This window comes from Triturus cristatus, chromosome 6 (assembly GCF_964204655.1).
Source record: "Triturus cristatus chromosome 6, aTriCri1.1, whole genome shotgun sequence".
Classification (NCBI taxonomy): domain Eukaryota; kingdom Metazoa; phylum Chordata; class Amphibia; order Caudata; family Salamandridae; genus Triturus; species Triturus cristatus.
In genome coordinates, this window is record NC_140589.1 from 561,283,396 (window position 1) to 561,305,548 (window position 22,153).

Here is a 22,153-nt window from a genome sequence, read left to right on the forward strand (position 1 = left end):
GAACTCTCTGAGAACGGGATTTAAACGTATGCACGGCTCGTGAAGGTAAAGGGTAAAGGGTGATGTCATCAGCATAGAGTGAGACTAAAATATGCCGCAAAGGGTACGGTATAGCATATTCTCTGTGAAGCTGCCGGATTTAGCAGCCAGCCATTTAACAGCCAGCGCAAAAAGTAATGGTGAGAGGGAGCAGCCCTGCCGGGTGCCCCTGGAGACTAGGAAGGGAGCTGAGTAGAGGCCATTCACTTGAGAAACAGCCCTGGGCTGGCTGTAGAGAAGTGCAATCCAGGAGACGACGGCTGGGGGAAGACCCATTCTGCTCAATATCGCAAACAGGTAGTCCCACTCTAACTAATCAAAAGCCTTTGTGGTGTCTAGAAACACTACTGCTGCGCTGGAGTCAGGGTCTATATCCTGCAGCAGAGTAAATATGGTGTGTAAATTGTGTGAGGTCGCCCTCCCGAGTATGAACCCTCCTTGGTCAGGCAGCACCAGCCCTTCCATCAGCAAGCTCAGCCTATTGGCTAGCACTTTAGCTAGGATCTTGGTGTCACAGCTTATTAAAGATAGAGGCCTGTAGGCGTCACACTTAGAAGCATATTTGCCCAGTTTAAGGAGTGATATAATCAGAGCCTGTTGCATGGTCGATGGAAGAGTGCCAGTGTCTTTAGCTTCTTCATATACCTGTTTAAGAATGGGGACTAGTTAATCGATGTAGCATTTATAGAAGTCAGCCGGCAGGCTGTCTGGTCCAGGGGCTCTACCAGACCGTAGTTGCATTATGGCCACCCGCATGCCATCTTCTTCAATATCAGCAGCCAGAAACTCTCTACGAGAATCATTTATCCAACCAAGGGCTGTATCCTCAAAATGGGGTCTGTGTGCAATGGCCCTGCCACGTCTTCTTATGCAGAAGATATTGTTGGCAAATCTAGGAGCCCCTATTACATCTTCTAGTGCTTTACCAGGTCTCTCCCCCTCCCCATATGTTTGGGCGCAATGATACCAGGAGCGAAATAGGGATTCTCTCTCTGCAGTGTCTGTGTAGTCTATCAATAACTCCTTGAGCTGCCTCACGCTTCTGCAATGTGGGAGCTTCGGAAATGGCAGCCTCTGCAGTCTTGATGTCTCGCTCCAGTTTTAGTAGGGTTCCTCTAATGTCCCAAAGGATTCCCCCACCTTTAGTCGTGCATAAACCACGGATGGTCACTTTAAAACTCTCCCATACGCAGGCCAATGATTGGACATGGCCTATGTTTCAAGGAAAGAACCCCAGGATCTCTTGTCGCAGTTCTTTGTGAAAACTACCATCTAGGAGCGTGGTAGGTTGAAGCCTCCATGATCGATGCAGAGATTCGTTAGCAGGGGGGCAGAGTTTCAGCAATACAGTGGAGTGATCTGAGTATGTGGGCGCGAGGTATCCAGCCTCTTTCAACCACGTGCAGAGGCCTTCCGAGAGTACCCAGTAGTCAATACAGGACCAACTGGAGTGTACATTAGAATAAAAAGTGCTCTCCCAGAGCGTGGGGGTGTAGGGATCTCCAGGCATCCATCAAATGATGCTCTACAATGATGGCGTTTAAGTGCTTCCCTGCTTTGGTGTGGGGGTCAAATGCACTGTGTGAGTGGTTCATGCTGGGGTTTAGTGCAAGAGTAAAATCTCCCCCCCCATATTAAATGGGGGGATCCAACGTTCAGCATGAGGCCCCAGAGTTTGTCAAAGAACTGTGCGTCTTCAACAATAGGCACGTAACAATTAACCAGTTTGACAGATTGCTCAGCAAGCCTGTCCCACATCATACAATATCTTCCTTGGGGGTCCTGGTGCGTGCCCTCAGGGTAATATCTCACCCCAGCCCTAATTAAAATAGAAGTGCCCCTGGAGTAGGTCGAGAAGGAAGAAAAACATCTATGGGCAGCCCACTTCCCAGCAAAACCGGGCGGTGTCCTAGGGTCTAGGTGCCTTTCCTGTAACTTTGCCACTTGGACGTGGTGCCTATCCGGAAAGTTGAGTACATGCCTTCTCTTGCGGGGGTCTCGCAATCCTCGTACTTTCCATGTTAATAGATACAGAGCATGGTCTGCCGGAGTTTTAGATGCGCCCAAGTGTGTCATTGCCTGTGTGAAGGCTGTCTCATTGCAGAAATGGTCTTTGTCTGCGATGTATGCATCCATGCTGTTAGCCCCATTATCATAATCTGTACATACATTACTGCTGAATTCGAAAACAAAAAAGAACCCCCCACCCACACCCGCGGCCCAATCCCGCAGGCGAATGCATGTCACCCAGATTCCCAACTGTATCTCCAACTCAAGATTGTAAGTGAAAGGTGACAGTTAAAGAAGGAGCTTCAAACCTTTGAGAGGCAGAAAAAATAGAAGATCTTTAAGCAGACTGCTCCAGAATAGAAAAGACAGAGTTGAGAAAAGAATAAGACAATGAATAATATAGTCCGGAGTTTTCCCATCGGGGGTATGCGTCAGAGAGCCAGGCGCCTCTCCTGCTCATGCGAGGGTGCCCGGGAGAAAGTTATCATGTAGCAGTTCTACTAAACGTATCACCACTGCAACCAGAAGTGGTAGGGTAACGTTCAATAGGCTTGTGTAGAGAGCTGGGTTCACCACAGCAACGATGGAGCAGTAGGATCATTGGACATGTGCAGTGTATACTCATAACAGGCGCTGCCTCCACAATGACTCTTCCTCCGGCACCAGAGGTGGAGATCGAGATCCAGGGCCTCTTGCCTGGGCGGTGGGTGAGCAGCGATTTATGGTTTCTACAAATTCTTGCGCCAGTTGAGGACTGGTGAAGATATGCATTTCTCCCTGGTAGGAAACCCTACGTTTGGCCAGGTACAACATAGCGTAGGGGATGCCGGCCTGCTGCAATCTTTGCTTCACCTATACAAATTTCTACTGCACTTCTTGTACGGCCATGGTGAAATCCAGGTAAATCGAGACAACATTCCCGTTGTAGACCAAGTTCTGTTTTTCTCTAGCAGGCCTTAAAATTACATCATGATCTCTATAATTGAGCAAGCTCGCTATTATCAGCCGTGGAGGTGCCCCCGGAGGAGGCATGGGGGCTAGGGATTGATGGGCTCTCTCAATCACTAATAGCTTCGATAGAGCCTCTGCTCTGAAGAGGCCTATCAGCAGGCGCTCAACGTTCTCCCCCATGCAGCCCTTGGATGTGGATTCTGGAATTCCCAAAATGCGCACATTGTTTCTGCGCGAGCATGCTTCCAAGTTTTTGTTTTAGCAGAGATGACCTGCTTTTTCATATCCTATAGACGCTCCCCTCCCACTGATGAGGTGTCTTCCAATGCTGATATCCTTTGTTCAGTTTCAGCAATGCAGCCCTCGTGTTTGTCTAGGCGTTGCGCTATGAAGTCCATGAGCGTACTCATTGAGTTCATTTTAGATTCAATAGACGTGAGACTGTCTAATGGTCAGTAATAGGGCTTTCAGGTCCGCATCTAGCAATGAGGAGGAGGATGATAGCTCCTCTGCCTCATTGGATTCAGTGTCCTCAGCAGGGGTGCGCGTGGATCTGCGCGCTTCAAATTGCAGTTCTGTTTGTTTGCCTTCAGTCCGACCCATTGCTGCCCCAACAATGCGCTAGTAGTGTTATCAGAGTTTGTCGCAGTCCAACAGCTCAAGTTCCAATTGCCCCAAGGCCAGGAAAGAGTGATATTTGTGACCACCACACCTGGGGGCCACAATTTAGAAGGCAGGGAGGAGGAGCGGGCGTTTAGTAGGCTGGAGCATCAATGTTTAATTTGCGACGCTGAATCTGGTCAATGATCAGTTCACGTTGGAGCCAGGAGCCGCCCAGGAGTCACCCCCAGCCCGCGCTGCCAAATTCACACCCCAGGACGCCCGAAGTCTCATCTTCTCCCGGTGCAATGGGCCCGCAGTGCTCCCGCAGTGCTCCGCCCGTCCACCCTCTCGCAGATAGCCCAAATCAGGCAACAAAGGTCCAGCAGATCGCTCCCTCGCCGTCAGCCCTAGCACCGGCGGAATTCCCACAAGTACGCGGGTCACAGCTCGCCAAGCAGGCCCTCCGCACTCTGCCGGCGCAAGCCCCCGACTCTCTAGGCCTCCGCCAGCAGGCCCAGGGATTCAGGCGCGAGTGGGTCGCTTAGACCTCAGCACTCCGTCCAGGCCGCAGTCGCCGGGCTCTCAAAGCCGCCAGGCTCACCTTACTGAAGCAGCAGCTCAGTCAGCGGGTCCTCGCAGCCCGCACCAGGAGATCCTCTCTGAGACATGCCCGGGGAGCTCATTTCCAGACAAGACAAGTGGAGTGGCTCTCATACAATAATTGAGCAAAAGGGAGAGGTTACCTACCTGGTGGACCTTGGAACTCCCAGGAGCCCCTATAGGGTGCTCCATGTCAACAGGCTCAAACCATATGTTGTCAGGGCAGACATGGGCTTGCTCATGGCTACTGATGAGGGACATGAGGAAGAGAGTGATCCACCCTCTGACCTGCTCTCATAGAACCTTGATGATGGTTCAGTTGATGGTGTAGCCTTGGCAGGCAGCCTCACTGTCCAGCAGCAAATTGATTGTAGAAATGTTCTTAATCAGTTTAGACATATGTTTTCACTGACTCCAAGTTAGACTACCTGGTGCACTCATGAAGTGGACACAGGTGACAGTCTACCTGTTAAAAATAAGATTTACAGGCAACCTGACCATATCAGGGACTGCATCAGGACTGAAGTCCAGAAGATGTTGGATTTGGGAGTTATTGAACCCTCAGATAGCCCTTGGGCTAGTCCAGTAGTCTTAGTACCTAAACCTCACACTCAGAATGGTAGGAGAGAGGTGAGGTTTTGTGTTGACTGCAGGGGTCTCAATGCAGGCACTAAGACTGATGCCCATCCAATCCCTAGGGCAGATGAGCTTATAGATACTTTGGCCTCAGCCAAGTGTATGAGCACATTTGACCTGACAGCTGGCTACTGGCAAATCAGATTAGCTGAGGATGCAAAGCCAAAAACTTCATTTTCTACCCCTAGTGGGCACTACCAATTTGTGGTGGTGCCATTTGTTTTGAAGAATGCACCTGCCACTTTTCAAAGGTTGGTGAATAAAGTCCTTACAGGCCTGGAAGCCTATAGTGCAGCTTATCTAGATTATATTGCTGTTTTTAGCTCCATCTGGGAGGATCATCTGGTCCACCTGAGAAATGTTTTGGAGGCCCTGCAGAAAGCAGGCCTCACTATCAAGGCCACCAAGTGCCAGATAGGACAGAGTCAGGTTGTATACCTGGGCCACCTTGTGGGTGGAGGTCAGGTTCAACCATTGCAGAGCAAAATCCAGACTATCATGGACTGGGTCGCTCCAACTACCCAGACTCGGGCCAGAGCTTTCTTGGGCCTGACTGGGTACTATATGAGGTTTTTCAAAGGTTATGGATCCATAGTGACCCCTTTGAATGACTTAACTTCCAAAAGAATTCCAAAAAACGTTCAGTGGACAGTTAGCTGTCAAAAGGCATGTGATGACCTGAAGCAGGCCATGTACACTGCTCCCATTCTGCAAAGTCCTGACTATTCCAAACAATTCATTGTCCAAACAGATGCATCTGAGTTGGGGGTAGGGACTGTGTTATCACAATTGAATGATGAGGGTCAGGATCAGCCAGTAGCTTTTATTAGCAGAAGGCTGGCCTCCAGAGAGAAACGTTGGTCAGCTATTGAGAGGGAAGCCTTTGCTGTGGTTTGGGCTCTGAAGAAGCTGAGGCCATACTTGTTTGGCATTCACTTCATTGTTCATACAGACCATAAGCCCCTCTTATGGCTAAAACAGATGAAGGGGAAAACCCCAGAACTTTTGAGGTACTCCATTTCCCTACAGGGGATGGACTATACAGTGGAACATAGACCTGGGAGTAACCATGCAAATGCAGATGGACTCTCCAGATATTTCCACTTAGAACATGAAGACTCAACTGATCAAGGTTAGTTTAATGTCCTTACGTTTGGGGGGTGGGGGTTGTGTAGGAGAGTAGGATCTGCTTCTTATAGTTACCCCCACTTTTTGCTGATGTCACACAGTTTTCGACTTAGTATGGCTGGGAACCTGCTATCCAAGACCCCAGCCTAGATGCTTTCTCTTCTAAATTGATTGCATGTACTTTAGGTACACTCCAGTTTGGATTCTGGGGTACCCTTTAAGTCCCTAGTATATGGTATACTGTGTACCTAGGGCATAGGTACCCCAGAGGTCTCTCAGGGGCTGCAGCATGTATTATGCCACCCCTGGGAGACCATTCAAAATGACACCACTGGTCTGCTACAGCAGCCTGTGTAAGGTGGTGCATGCACCCCTTACTTAGATATAGGTTCACTATATATATCCTAATCACTGCACATATAAACCTATCAGTCACCCCTATGGCAGGCCTTATCAATCCTGAAGGCAGGGTGCTGGGTTTTATGTGAGAGGGTGCACCTGCATGAGCAGAGCCCCTCTGCAGCCTTCGGAACCTATATTCAGGGGTTGTTTGTGATGCAGTCAACCATATACTCGTAAGTGCATTATAACCTCGCGGTAAATGCTAACTTTAAAACGGCTGCATGGAAACATGTTGTGTTTGGTTTCAAACACCTTGGAATCATACCTCCCCACCAGTAACTTGTGGGGGAGGTATGATTCCACCTTCTTAGAGGGTGAAATATGACAACACCGGTACACCCGGTACCAGCTTTCTCGACCCTGGCATCACAAGATGGATGCTGCCAGCCACAGACACAAGTCTGCCATCCTGCTGCTGGACAAAACACCGGCAGGGGAAGGCTTGACAATAGGTTTCCTGTCACAGGGAGGTGTGACCACCTCCTAGACAGGCTTTAGTGTATTGGGGCTGGGTGGGTGCACTCTGAGAGTGCTTTGATGTCTGCACTGGGGGCACATTTGGAGTCCCTGTGCATAGTCCAGTTCAAACAGGTTGCATGGGCCATTTGCTCCTGCTCTGGAGCGAAACTGGACAAAGGACATGGGTGTAGCCACCCCTCTGTCCTGACCCTCCCATAGGTGGGTCCCCAGAGTTTCTCCCACCCCTTCCTTGGGTATAAAGTAGGAACCCCTGACTACAGGACTTTAGATTTTACCTGGACTAAACTCTGCTACAGAAACCAAGTACTTCGATGATCTGCACAACGCTGGATGACTGAAGAATCTCCCTTGGAGTAAAGGAGTTACTCCCCTGCAAGTCAGGCACCTGAAACGAATCTGACCGGTTTGCATTTCCCAAGCTCCTGAGGACTCTGAAGATTTCTGCAACACAGGAGGTGGGTTCCCGTGGTCTCTGAGGTTGATCTGCGCTCTCAGCTATTCTGAGGTCCGTATCCCTCGTGGGGACCGTGCAACCCAAACCCTAGTGCACCATGTACATTTGCAACAGCATATGCTGTTTGGCGATCCCTGAGGCTGTGCTTTGGGCTACTTGTAGTCCTGACCCCGAGCAGTAACTTCACTGAAGATTTCCGGCCTACACTCCACAAGTGTTCTGTTGGCTGGTATTTTGTGATTCAGCTCGAGGTCCCTTCGCGATCCCTGGTCCGTCGACCTGTGGGTCCCTGTGAAAGTAACTTTGACTTTCTGTGGGCTTTTGTGGTTACTCCAGATGTGTCCTGACTCTCCATAGCTTGGAGAGCCCCCAGGACCTTGCTGGTCCTCACCGAAGCATCTTTCCTCTGACCGCGTGGGTTACAGTTGCCAAGGCTTGTTGGTGTTCAATCCGGACACTGACTCCCCCAGCACTCGACATCCTTTGTGGGACAGCTCACCTCCGGACTTTGGTCGTCGTCGATGTCTCCTGGTCCCCGTGGCTGCAGAGTCAAGCTTCACCTCTTCTAACCTGAAACACCCGACATTGGTGGGCATTCGTCTTTTGTGCACCTGGTCACTGTGAAGTGACCCAGACTCTGTCCCCTCTGCTTTCAGGTTCTTTTCAGCTCAGATCCTGATTTGAATCAAAGCCGGACACTTTCCATCTTCCCGGCAGCAGCACTTCTTCGCAATACGCCATTGAAATCAACAAGCGTTTCTGACACCACTTGACCCCTATGCAGCCGGCTCTCCTGGGATAGGTAACACGGGTACCTCAGTACTCACAAGGGTGCTGGCCTTAGAAACTTCTATGTTCCAAAGGGTTTGCTTGAAGTCCTCTCCGAAGGGTCCTAAATCTTTAAAATTCCAACCGCGACTTTCCCATAGAGTTGTACGGAACTCACGTCTGTGTTCCTACACTGCACCCGTCCTCCGTGGGTCCGCAGTGTCACTACATTGGGTGGTTCCTTGGGGTCCCAGCAATTCTACTTGCTCTAGGCGCTGTGTCTAGTCAAGTCGTGGTTGTTATACCACTTTCTTAGTATATAGTTCTGTCTCCTCCTGGAGCCCGCTGTGTATTGTGCTATATACTGTTGTTCTAGTGATTTAATATTGTGTGCTTTGCTCTCTAATCTCATAAAGAGGTGTTTAGTAATAAATACATATGTTTTATATATACCTTGTGTGGTTCTCCTTTCATTTGGTCATTCAGGAGGTTAAAATCTGGTAAACCAAGCTGCTTTACATTCCTTCGAGACTTAGCCTGAAGGCTGCTTTCCATAGCTACCACTAGGATAGCTTTCAATAAAGGTTTTCTTCAACCTAATCATCAATAAGGGTTGTTTGGACTGGTACAAGGTGCCCACTTTAATTAGTGGTCAGCATATACCAGGCCAACTTCTCACAATGTCAACAGTGCTTGATGATCAGTCACTACAGTGAAAGGTTTTCCATACAAGAAAACATGGAAATATTCACAAGCCCGGACCACTGCCAAACTGTTTTCCCTGGTTCTGAGTAAGTATGTTCTGGTTGTGACATGCTCTTACTGGCATAAGCCATGATATGTCTCTGGGCATTTGGCTCTCCACTGGGCTGTACAAGGATTGCGCCCAACCCAACAAGGCTAGTGTCAACTACTACATCTGTATTTAGTTTGGGATTAAAGTAGGCCATTTCAGTGGCACTCGCAATAGCTTGCTTGACATGTTGAAAGCTCTTTTCCGACTCACGTGACCAATGAAAAGATACATTCTTTTTCGTTAGTTCTGGCCGTAGCAAACTCTCATATGTATGTCAAATAGTAACTGTCTAGTCCAAGAAAGGATCGTAACATAGAAATGTCTTGTGGGGGTTTTGCAGTAGATACTGCTTGCTCTTGTGCTGGATCAGGTTTCATACCCTGATCAGAGAAGCCATGGCCAAAGAATTTCAAGCTTTTATTGTGGAATTCACATTTGTTGGTATTCAGAGTTAAGCCTGCATTGGTCAGTAAACTACAGACTTGCATGAGAGCTTTGTCATGTTCTTTCTGTGTGGCTCCAAAAACTAATATGTCATCACTATGGTTAAATGCATTTACTACAGGCTGTATGATACGTCGAATGAGGTCTTGGAAAAATTCTGAAGCAGAGATATACCAAAGCTCAATTGCTTATAGCGAAACTGACCAATATGCGTAGAAAAGTTTGTAATGTACCTGGATCTTTCTTCAAGCTCCAATTGATGATATTCTTTATGTAGGTCGAGACCAGAGAAGAACCTTGCACCATTCAGTCGAGTTATCATATTAGCAATGTGCGGACTGAGATGTTTCTCTCTCTCAATTGCCTTGTTGGCCTGATGCATGTCAATGCATATTCACTTCACTGTCTCTTTTGGGCACTACTACAATGGGAGAAACCCATGGTGTCGGACCAGAAAAGCATTCAATGATGTCATGTTTAGTAATGAATTAAGTTTTTTTCCGACTGCGTCTTGCAAGTTAAACACAATTTGCCTGTGTTTTTGAATAACAGGATGACATCCTCATTTATGTGTAACTTTACTTTCATTGTTTTGAGTTTGCCTAGCCCATAAAATAATGAAGGAAATTGACTTACAATTTCATGATGGGCATTCATATTGTAGTTCACTGATATTAGTACCATATCAGCAGCAGTATTAAAACTCAGCAAACAGGAACATTAAGCTGTTCCTTGAAGTAAATGAATAGATGCTTGTGCCACAATTTTCTTGTATTTCATCGTGGCTACAAAGAATCCTTGACCCAATAAGTGCGTCGAAGCAGCCCATGTGTAGACTTTTGTTTTTGACGTAGTAAATTGTGGTAACAGAGACAGTTCTTGATAATTCTCCTCAGGTATGATATTTATTGACACACAGCTGACAATTATGTATTGTATCGAACACCCGTTTATTTTTAGAGTTATCTTCAGACAATGTTTGAATGTGTTTGGTGCTTCTTCATGTAAGGTAAGGTAAACTTTATTGTATATAGTTAATTAAAGCTGATACAAAGTTTACGATAAAAAAAGAGCGTGCAAATGATGCTCGTAAGTGACTAAAAGGCACATGCATCAAGCAAAATACCGGTCGCAAACGGGCAGATTCTCAGAATCTGACCCTTTGCTCCCGGTATTTTTGCATTTGGGATGCATCATCCCAAATGCAAAAATCGCTATTTAAGGAATCTCAAAATTGGGATTCCTTAAATAGCGATTGCATTTAAGGAATCCCTAATTGAGATTCCTTAAATGCAATGCATTACAGTTTAAAAAATAGCGATTTCGCTATTAGCGTGAGCAAATTACCATGAGGCTGGACCTCATGGTAATTTGCGAAAACTTAGAAAAATGCACTTATTTGCATTTTTCTAAGTTTCATGTTGCCCACACACATGCCCTTAGAGCATGTGTGTATGCAACATTTGTGCAGAGTGAACATACATGGGTGCAATAGGGTGTCATTTTGACACCCTTGCACCATCGAAATTGCGGGAGCAATTTGCGAGTACCTACTGGTACTCGCAAATTGCTCCCGCAAACTCTAATTCCTTCCTATGGGCCTGGAGGCCCATAGGAATGAATGGGAAGACATTCCTTAATTGCGACTCGCAATTTGCTAGTCGCAATTAAGGAATTTGTGGGAATCGCTATTTCTTTAGCGATTCCTACATGCATAGGGTTTTGCTGTTCCTTAATTGCGATTCCTTAATAATCGCTATTAAGGAATCGCAAAACCCTATGATGATGCATGTGCCTGTATGACACAATATTAAAACCGGATAAGAACATTTGATGATCAAAAGAATTATCATGTGAATTGCCAGGCCCAGTTAAGACAATGTTCATGAGTAATGGGTTTAACCCTCTTGCGCTTTTGCCTGATTTGTTCTTCAGCCAGCTTGCACAGAGGTTCATATCAGTTCAATGATCGTGTGTACTTTTCCCGTTGAGCAACGGTGTTCTAACATTTACCTGTGGTATTACCACAGTTTCCAGCTTCTCGTCTATCCATGCTAAGAATTTTACTAGCTTGCAATTCAAATGTGGGTCGTCTGAGTTAAAGCAGGCTATCACGGCTTGCCTCCGTGTTCGGATCCCTCGGAGATTGAAGTGGCACTTGAGCAGACACGATCTTTCTCTTCTTAAGCTGGGGCAGGTGCATATTAGGCGAGCCATGTCCTCGACTCTGTTACTGCACAAGCGGCAATCTGGAGACTTTTGACCCCCGCAGCCATTGTGGTAAATGCTGAATGGCTGGCAATTTTCCTAATCGATGTTTCAGGAATTTCTCCTTGATGGTCCTGGAGTACCCTGCACTAAAGTATGGTTAATTGCCCAGTGATACATAGCCATTTATTGTCATCCAAGTGTGTTTTCTCTGTGCGAATGTAACTTTATCTTCTACAAGTGACATACTCCTAATTGTCTTCCCTACAGTTTTCTTTAAGACAGCATGAGTGGTCGGAATTTCTCAGACCTGGCTGAGACCGGAGTTCTTAAGGCACTGATATAGATGTTTACTTGCCGGAGCCGCTGTTCTCTGTTGAAACTCCTGCTACAGTAGATGGCTTAGACTGTTTGCAGTGGCATTCTTGATCTTGTGCCTTGCTAAATGTTGTTTGATGAGGCCAAATTATAGCTGAATCTGGGCGGCGGATGCTTATGAGGGGATGTTAAACATGATTCTGTAGACCCTGATTACGGTGCTATCCAAGGTGTGTGCATCTCTTCCTTTTATCGCTTCACTGCCATATGTAATCGTGGGCAGGATATTGGCTTGCGCAATCTGAAGAAGTGGGGAGAGCCTCGGGCCAGTAAGCTGGGTTTTTATTTTCCTCAGCGTTGTCACAAGGGCCGCTCCTTTCCTTTTAATTGACTCTAGCTGACTTGTAAACTGGCCTCTATTGTCAAAAATTACCCCTATATATTTGTAATTTGTTGCGTTTTGTAATTGGTTGTTCCATAAGTGCCAGTGGTTTGGTTTTTGCCCTTGTCTTTTAATGGACATTGATTTCATTTTTTCCAGTTTTACTTCCAGAAAATTGACATTAAAGTATTTTTGGGGAGCGTTTAAAAGATTGTGCATACCCACATGCATGTGACTAATTAGGACTACATCATCAGCGAACAGGATGCTGTTTAGAGCCTTGCCTCCTAACCTTGGAGAATGTGCATTGCATTGGTCTATGGTCTGCGTCAGGTCAGCCATATAAAGGTTAAACAGAGTTGGCGCGAGCACACAGCCCCGTTGAAGACCTTTGGTTATTCAAATTCGCCTTGACAGGCGTGTGCCGTCGCCCTGTTTGATCTGCACCCAGGTGTCTGTGTGAAGGGATATTAATGCGCCCAGCAGTGCCTGCGGTATCTTCCAGTTAGCCAGATTTTTCCAATGTTTGGCTCTCACAATGTTATCAAAGGTAGCCTTAAAGTCTACAAAGCACAGATGAAGTGACTGTTTTGTTGCTGTTGCCTTGTCCATGAGTAATGACAGTGTTAAGATATTGGTTAAAGCTCCGGTGTTTTTAGCAAAGCCGGTTTGGTTGAGTGGTATAATTCCTTGTTCCACTGCCCATAGTGGAATATCCTCAAGTACGGTGGCCGTGTAGGCTTTAGCTTTGTTGTCAATTAAAGCAACTAGACTGTAGTTGTTGGGAGCAGATTTCTCACCGACTTTATCGATAGGGGCAATAATGGAACCTTTCCAAGAGGCTTCTTCGTGTCGATTTTTCTTCACTTTGAGTTTTTTCTCTCATTTGACCGCATGTGCATGCCTTTCTGAGGTAAACGTCGCACAATTATCATTTTCACTTCAACTGGAAACTGACACCGAGGAATTCTTTGTCAATGATTTAGATGACAATCGATTATGGACCTCATTTATGGGCTTTTTGCCGGAGGGTAGCGCACACTTACCTGCTGCTCTGACTGCCGCCGCCTTCCTTCTCTCCATCGATCCTGGACTCCGACTGTGCAGGCTCCTAGATGCAAAATCCCAGCACTTCTCTCATGCTGGGAATATTATTGGGATTGGTCTGAGTGGCTTTGTTTGCCGCTCAGTAAGTGCATTGGAGCCTGGGGGTTTTTCCAACCTGGCTGTTGAAGAAACTTAAGTGCACATGTGTGTTCGGCTGGCCTAGGACGGTCAGCCAAACACACATGTGCACTTTCAAGTGCTCACCACTCCTCCTCCTGCCATGCCTCTCCCCCACAGGATTACCTGCCCCCCCCCCGCCCCGCTGAACACTTGCTTGTTAGCTGTTATGCAAAAATAAAATGATAATAAAATGCTTTTATTATCATTCTATTTTACCTCTTTTAGCAGGGGGGTAGCGCTCCTCTGCCATTATGGAGGAGCTGCCCCTGGAGGTAGATATGAGTTGCAGAGAAAGGGTGGACAAAGGAGTGGCGAGTCAAGAGGGAGAGAGTAAGAGAATTAACAAGAGAAGAGAAGGGTGAGTGGGAATAAAACAAGTATGAGGGGGAAATGCAAAAGTGGAAAAAGAGCAAAGAGAGGGACAGAGAGAGGTGTACAGTTGAAAGAGGCGGGGAGAAGAGAAACAAAGTGGATCAAGGGAAGGGATAAAGATGGGGTCAACAAAACGAAGGGTGCATGTGGAAGCCTCCAGAAGCCACAATTCACCTCTCTTCATTGACATCTATTTCCAGGTCATCGCACCACAAAGCTCACTAGAAACCTATTGAATGTGAGGGAAAACTGTGCAGTAATCCAAAAAGAAGCAAATAACCCACAGATTTATCAGCGAATCCACATGCAGTGTGTTAAATGCATTAAAGCACTTTGAATTCTAAAAATCCCTTTAGAGGAAAACCAAAACTTGATATCTGTGTAGGATCGCCTTTCCAAGCGTTTTACGTAGCCACCGTAGAAGTGGTGGGGCGAGGCTGCTCTGAGGGCCCCTTTGGAGGGAGTTCAGTGCACTAAAACTGCTGCCGAACTCAGCAAAGAGCTGCAAGGCAGCACGCACAGCACACCTGGGGCCTCACCGGAAATGTCTTGAATTATATTTATTGAAGCACAGTATGCCCAGGGGATGACGTGAGGCTTTGCAGGAGATTCCACAGTACAACTTTTGTTGCTTGGCGGAGCCTAAAATACATGCTGAGATTACATTGCATTGTTCCCAGACACCGTAAAAGCACACAATTACAGCATGCCTATACACACCCTTGCATCAGGTGAAAGCATACCTTTGAATTTCTTTGACAGTGCTTTTAGTCTGAGCTATAACCACCTGTGACTCTGTGTCAAAGATACGCATGCCACAACAGCCTGCAAGTGGTAGGATGTGGTAAGGAAAGATAGTGCAGTATTTGGTGCCCCAAAGCAGGAACCCTGACCCCCGCTGCCCCAGTCGCACCCCCCCCATGAACAATATACACAGTGCTAAAAAAATCAAAAAAACTAAAAACATGCATTTCCCATCTCATGACCATCAGTCTTTGTGATGCCACCAGGCCCGCACCACGGGATGTGAGTGCAAATCATGGTAGAAGCAGAACAGGTGGTGAGGCATCCAACTAAATGGAGCCTTGCTTGTTTACTTCCAATGCTCGTACCATGAAAAGTGACTTTTTTTAAACACAACAGAAGTTTTCCAACCAATTCCAAGACAAAACAAGCTCAAGTCCTGCACACACGACGTCAGCACACAGGCAGCCACCCCCTAGTGGTGCCTGTAGAAATCAACACCTTAAGCAGAATATATGACGTTACAACGCAAACAATTACAATGCATGCTTTTAGAACGCCGTTTTTACATCGCAACCACCATTAAATCGCATGATTTTACAATGCATGCCATTACAACACATTTTTAAAAACTACCATTACAACGCATACCATTACAATGCATACCATTATAACGCATACCATTAAAACGAATAATACTTGTAGGGCAACAGTAGGGTAAGTGTTGGATAGTGTAGGGGTAAAAATTACTATTCCCACTCCAGTGAGTGTAACAGTAGGGAAAGTGTTGGATAGTGTAGGGGTAAAAATTACTATTCCCATCTACTCCAAAACCCATACCCACCCTAAAACATCTCCATTACTTACCTTATAATGCGTTGTAATGGCATGTGTTGTAATGGCATGCGTTGTAATGGCATGGATGGTAGTGATATGCATTGTAATGGCATGCATTGTAATGGCATGCATTGTAATGGCATGCGATGTAAGGGCAGTTGCGTTGTAACAGTTGCGTTGTAAAAGCAGTGCGATGTAATGACTGCGTTGTAATGGATGTTTCCGCCTTAAGCACTGTGTGTGATCGTCTCCGAAAATCTTTCTCTCCAGATGCGCAAATACCGCCTGTCGCCAATGCATGTTGCAATGCTGCAGAAAGGATGTGCCCAGTAGCGACTTTATGATTCGAGATGGCCCATGCACATAAAATATATATCTTTTGAGAGATTATTGTCAATTGTTTTAGGACTGGTGCAAAACCTGTCAGGCTAGTACACAACAAAGTGGATTGTTTGGGCCAGGAGTGGTCAGACTGTACCAGAGGCCAAAAGGAGAGGAAGGCCGGGGTCTTGTTTATCCTGGCAGATAAAGCAGCGCGTTCGGATGGGAGGGCCATAAGGCTGGGTTTAGATGGGGTGGATGGGAGGGGATAAGCGACAAAGAGGCTACAGGAGATGGAGCGAGTGAAGAGTTATATTTTAAACATTGGCTAAAGTTATATATAATTAAGCTGTCACTTAAGCATGAAGAACAAAGACATGTAATAGCAGGAAACACGCTACCACAAAGCCCTTTACAAACGCGCCAAGAAAATAAATAGCGCCGGTGAGGCGGATGGAGTGCAGGCCTGTTTACAACATATGAAAAGGGAAGTTTTGCCAAACACGAGCAGGAAACTAAGAAAACATTAGTGCCCCAATACAAACAGATAAGCACCAAAGTGGAAAGATACAAGTAGTCAGGCGCTGCTCCGTGGGAGAAAACAAATGACAACAAGGAGGGACAAAGTGGAAAGATTAACCACTAGCAAGAAAGACTTTTTAAAGGACAAATGAAGTAACAAATAAAAAGGCAATGGGTGGGGGGTAAACCCACAAAGTGTATACAACATATCTCAAAGAGACAGCGCAAGCGCTGCCTAGGCTTACCCTAAAAATGATCGCTGTGATATCTCAAGCACATTTCTTCAAATTTAGAAGGAGTTGATTATTAGAAAATGTCTGATGTGTCTGACACACCCAAGATGCTAAGTTTAAAACAATCCATCCACTAGGTTACGCAGCGCCATCTTTCCAATGCTATTTGTGGGTTATTTTAGAAGCTCCACACATTCTGTGCCACACTACATATTTATCTCTCTCTTGCATACATTTGTCTGAAAATAGCAATACACTATATTCATATGATTAGGTTTCACTTTGACCCCTGCATTGTGAACAGATACCTATGTAGTGTTTTGTCAATTGTGTTCAAGGTGTTGAATTTCGAGGCCTACAAGAATAGAGGAGAAATATTTTTGGTAAAAGAAGATTCACTTCTTTTGCTGGAGGAGCTGGAAGATGCCCAGGTTCTTCTGGCTCACATGCTAACTTCAAAGGAAATCGACCCATTAAGAGAGGAAGCTACATCATGGGCTGAGAAGTTAAAGCGAGTGGGGGATGTTCTGGAGTTGTGGATAGACGTCCAAGAACTTTGGCAACATCTAGAGGAAATCTTCAGTCATGCCACAATCACCAAGGTGAGGTGTTTCAACAGTTCTCTAACTTTTAACTATATCCTGCGATATTTGTGTTTGCTTTGTATTCATATTCAATTTTAATGTACATTGTCAGAATTCAGAAAAATACATAATTATTATTAAAACCTGTAGGAAAGGCCTTGTTATTTCAGGAATTTTCAGAATCTGTGAAAAGGACTTACTTTTCAAGAGTTTAATATCAGCCACGTCTTACACTGACCAAGTAAGCAATGCACTTGAGGCTGATTGCATGTAGGGGAAATCGGTAATCTTCTCTTTATGGTAATTGATTTAACGGCACAAAAATAGTTGATGTTTTAGCACCATTTTTCAAATAGACTATCTAAAAGGCTACAGGTTTTACAGGCAGATCAAAAGGGCACTCATTAAATGTTTAGGTCGTTTTTAAGGAGTCATGTTAGACGGCCCCTCCTTGGACAGTTCTTCCTTAAAGAACATTTTGAAATATGGGGGTCAAATTGTGAATTTATTAGCACAATTTCCCTAAATGACTCGCTAAAAAGCACGTAATTTTTACACACGGTTCACATAAACAGGTTAGGCTGTTTGACATGGCCTGTCAATTATATGAATTCACTTGCAACTTCAGCTTCCTTTGATTTTCCCATTGTGCCTTTTCCAAGTATATTCTCAGTGGTTTAATGTTTAATTCACTTAGTAGGGACAGGCTGGAACACAAAATCTCAAAATCTTGGCCATTAGACACCCAGGCCATCCTTCAGGTTAGATAGATCTTTCAGAAGATAGAGCTACCGATCAGGTTAGCGAGACATTACAGGTTCAGGCACCAGACATACCTCTTAAACGTGCTTAGGGCTCAGACAGCACAAGGCGTGATTAACTCATAAAAAGCTGTACCGATATAGTACTCATAACATGGTCAGTGACGTCACAGATGAAATCACTGATGACATCTCAAATGACATCACTGATTACATCATCCACTTAATATCCGAGGCACCTCCATACACCCTAATATAACCTTTCATACACTAACTCTAAAATGCAAACTACCATTCTCAAAACCATAGACATACCAACTCCAGTTAGTACATACCCACTCACTGACTCATAGGTCTAAACACACATCCACTCACTCATAGAGCTACTCACACACCTAATCAGTCACCTAAAGACTCAATCACAGTGCCATTTACTCACCAATATAGTTATACACACACCACCTCACTTATTAATACAGATACTAACACATACTTACACTCTTATACAATCACTTACACAAGCACACACTCATCCATTCAACCACTCTCACAATCACTCACTCTCATATAAAGTCAGTTATATACTCCAACTCTCACATATACTGCCTTTCACAAATGTAGTTACTCACACATATACCACTGAGACATCCATTCACTCACCAACACAGCCATACGGACGCTCACTCACCCATACAGACCCTTGCATACACACTCATGAACCCATACACCCACTGAATCACCCACTCACACATCAGTGCAGGGAGTTACACACCCCCACCCACCCACACAGACAATCAGGCACCCATAGAGGTACTCAGACAACCAGTTATTAACCCATATAGACACTCATATAGCTACTCACCAACCCATGCAACTACTTACATAACCACTGACAGACTGATAAAGGCATTCACACAGATTAGTCATTCACCCATGCATTCACTAAGACACGTTTAATCACTCGCTTATACAGTCAGTCACGCACCCACTAAATCATTAATTCAGACACTCTTACACCCACTCTTTCGTCAATACACCTTTGCGTATCTATATATAACATTCTTAAACTTTTTAAAAGTCATCACTCATTTCATCAGGGATGTCATTTGAGATGTCAATGATGTCATGAGTGATGTCACTGACCATGTCATGAGTGATGTAATATGTGAAGTCATCAGCACTGCATTACGCGGTTGCTAGTTATTGTTAGCTCAACTAACTTTAACGGCCGAATTTCTCTGGTTTTGTACGAGTGAAATGTCCAACTAACTATAACGTCCATGAAACCTGTGTTTTTTTCAGTGAATTTCTAAGGTTTATTCAATGCTAATTTCTAACTAAAACGTCTCTGAAACCTATGGTTTTTTCAGTGAATTTCAAATGTTTTTTAAATTCTATTTACTAACTATAAACTCCCTGAAACCTAAGGTTTTTTCAGTATATATATATATATATAAAACATGGAGTCATGAGGATATTTTCAATTTTTGAAACTTAGTTCTAACCAATTGAAATTGTTACATTGTTTTAACAAATCTTTTGGTTTTAAATCACGATATATACAATTGTTACTAAAGGTGTTTTTATATAGATATTTTATAAAAACTCTATTTATTAATATTATTTATAGGTTTTAGAACTATTTATATACATTATTAGTACTGTACAATTGTGTTATCTAATGAATTGACTCCAGAATCAGCATTTACGCATTTAAGCAGTCCATGTTAGAAAACAAACTATTAACAACAGTTACGTTTTGCAGTGTGTCTTCTATGTTTATACATCATGTGATGTCAGCACTCTAATCACGGTGAAGTATTTAAAAACAATGATGAGCATGCTTCAAACTGACTTGAGAGCAAGGGCTTTCGTAGCCCGAAACGCGTCAGGTTCGAGGTTAAAGAACAATAAACTCCATCTAAACCTAATTTCGTTGGGTCCGCGTCATTGTTCGCCATTGCTGTGGAGGTGCAGGGATACTATCGTTTTTCTATATCGAGTCACGGAAGTCGGCTTTCTTCCGTACGTGGACCCACTCCCTTTCAAGTTGGCGGCCGTAAAGAAAACCGATAGAGACGTGAGGTTCGAGAAAGGAACGTGCAACGGTCAGCCCCTGGTATCACCGAGCCAAACACTTCACCAGCGGAACGGAGAATTGATCGGTTTGTCAAGTAATACAAAGGACTGCCGACCGTAACAAGATCCTCAGCGGTGAGTGGTGTGCAGCTCGGCGAATCAATACCGGTGGGGGAGGGAAAGAAGGTGCATCAGTGGTTACGAACGTAACAACAAGCTGAGAAGAAGATTACATTCAATTACAATAACCTCGTCATGTCAGCTGAAGCTGTGCGTGAAAGAGAAGCGGCGGCGGAGGAGCTATTCAGTAAAACTTCCAAAACGAAGACTGGTAGCGTTCCCTCCGCGGAAGACAACACAGGAATTAACGGGAACCTGAAGGTTCAGTTAAAGAAATTAGAAAAATGCATGAAAGCAGAAATTACGAAGTGGTGGGAGCAAAAATCTTTATCAAAGTATATTGAAGCAGGAAGAGTACCGAGGGGACTCAGAATTCTTTTGGCACCCAGTTATGAATGCCCCAATCCAAGTATGCTAAGGGAGTGGGGCGAAAGCAATTTACAAGCATCAGCAAATCTGGTTAAAATACTGATTAAATATGCTGACATTGACAGGGAGGCACTGCTACGTGAAATTGACCAAATCAATGAGAGCTTAAAGAAAATGGAACCTAATGATCTTATTGCCAAAACAAGGGCAGAAATAAAGGAACGTCTAAAAAAACAAGAAGAAAAAATTAAAGCACGTAAAGCGTTCAAATTCGCAAGGGATCAAGCGGATTATGAGCAGGGACGTATTTATACCTTTGCCCGGAAATACGAGACAGCTAAACGTAATAAGGTCAGTAATAAAGGAACCAAAGTGCCAGAACATAATGCTAGCTCCAGCTCCAACGCTATTTCCAATGAACAGGTAATACTAACAGATGATGAGTCCCTTACCAGCGAAAACTCTTCTGAACGAGGAAGCAACATGGAGGAGGAAGCACAAAGCAGAGTGCTCAATTTGGGAGAAGAGGTAGATTTTTTAGCGTTGGAAAGACGTCAAACACTACGGCCACGACAGCCAATAAGGAGAGAAGGCGAAAAAATAACAACATTCGAAGGAGGGAGAGGCGGAAAAGCCACAACAAAAAAGCCAAAAAAAACCTATTGGCGCAAACAATAGAAGCAGATGACAAAACGATCATCAATCTGTCCACTTTCACCCTCACTCAAGCCGAAAAACAACTGTTATCACTGGGACTCTCATTCTGTCCGCTTAGTGACTTCAACTATACACGCACAAGGATTGATCTATTCTGCTTCATTCGGAAATTAAAATTGAAAAAGTTTTTTGCCATCAAAGAAGGCTTGAAAGAGACTCCAACAGAGGACAGTACTCACAGAGAACACAAGGGATTACAGGCTAAAGATGCCCCAGCTTTGCTTACATTACATCAGTTGTTTGAGAATAGGTCAGATATGACCCAGGAAACCACAGATCTGTCGAATACACAGGAGCGCCTATCTGCTGCAAATATCAGGCAAAGTGGTGCAGGTATAAGCCCCTTCAAACCAAAATCAAGATTTATCCCAATGATGCCGAAAGACGCCATCGACATCTTTCACGAAGTGGTAGTGGAGGACATTAAAAAATTACACTACCGTACCAAACATAAAAAACGACATAGAAGTTACCAAGAAATTAAGTACTGTGATTTGGTGAAAAAACTTGAATCTAATCATGAGATATTGGTTACGAAATCGGACAAAGGGGGCAACGTTGTGCTTTGGCCACAAAAGGACTACAAAATAGAAGCGCAAAGACATCTGGATGATGACACATGCTATGGAAAAGTTGATATGAAAACATATAACACAGCAAGGAATGGGTTAAAAAGTAAATTGCTACAATGGAAAAGAGATGGATGCATCTCTGCGGATGAATTTGATTTTCTGTTTGTGGAACACCCAATTCTGCCAAGATTATACTTCATTCCCAAAGTTCACAAACTTACTAAACCAGTGCCAGGAAGACCTATTATTGCAGCTATTGGGAGTATGGGAGAACACATCACGCAGTATGTGGATTTCTTCCTTCAAGATCTAGTTAAAGAACTTCCAACATATATTAGAGACACTGGGGACTTATTAAATAAGCTGACCAACATCCAATGGGCAGAAGATCTATTGCTCATTTCATTGGATATAGAGTCGCTCTATACCAGTATTGAACACAAAATAGGCCTAAACGCCCTAGCACATTTTTTGGG

At 44.7% G+C, this 22,153-nt stretch overlaps 1 protein-coding gene across 1 annotated transcript in view; it reads left to right on the top strand.

Moving 5' to 3' along the window:
• Positions 1–22,153, top strand: part of LOC146817397 (dynein axonemal heavy chain 5-like) — a 1,608,734-nt gene that overhangs the window by 646,250 nt on the left and 940,331 nt on the right. The window contains exon 36 of the mRNA XM_085609634.1: positions 16,814–17,077. Coding sequence (XP_085465760.1) covers positions 16,814–17,077 — 264 coding nt within the window. The remainder of the gene's footprint in view (positions 1–16,813; positions 17,078–22,153) is intronic.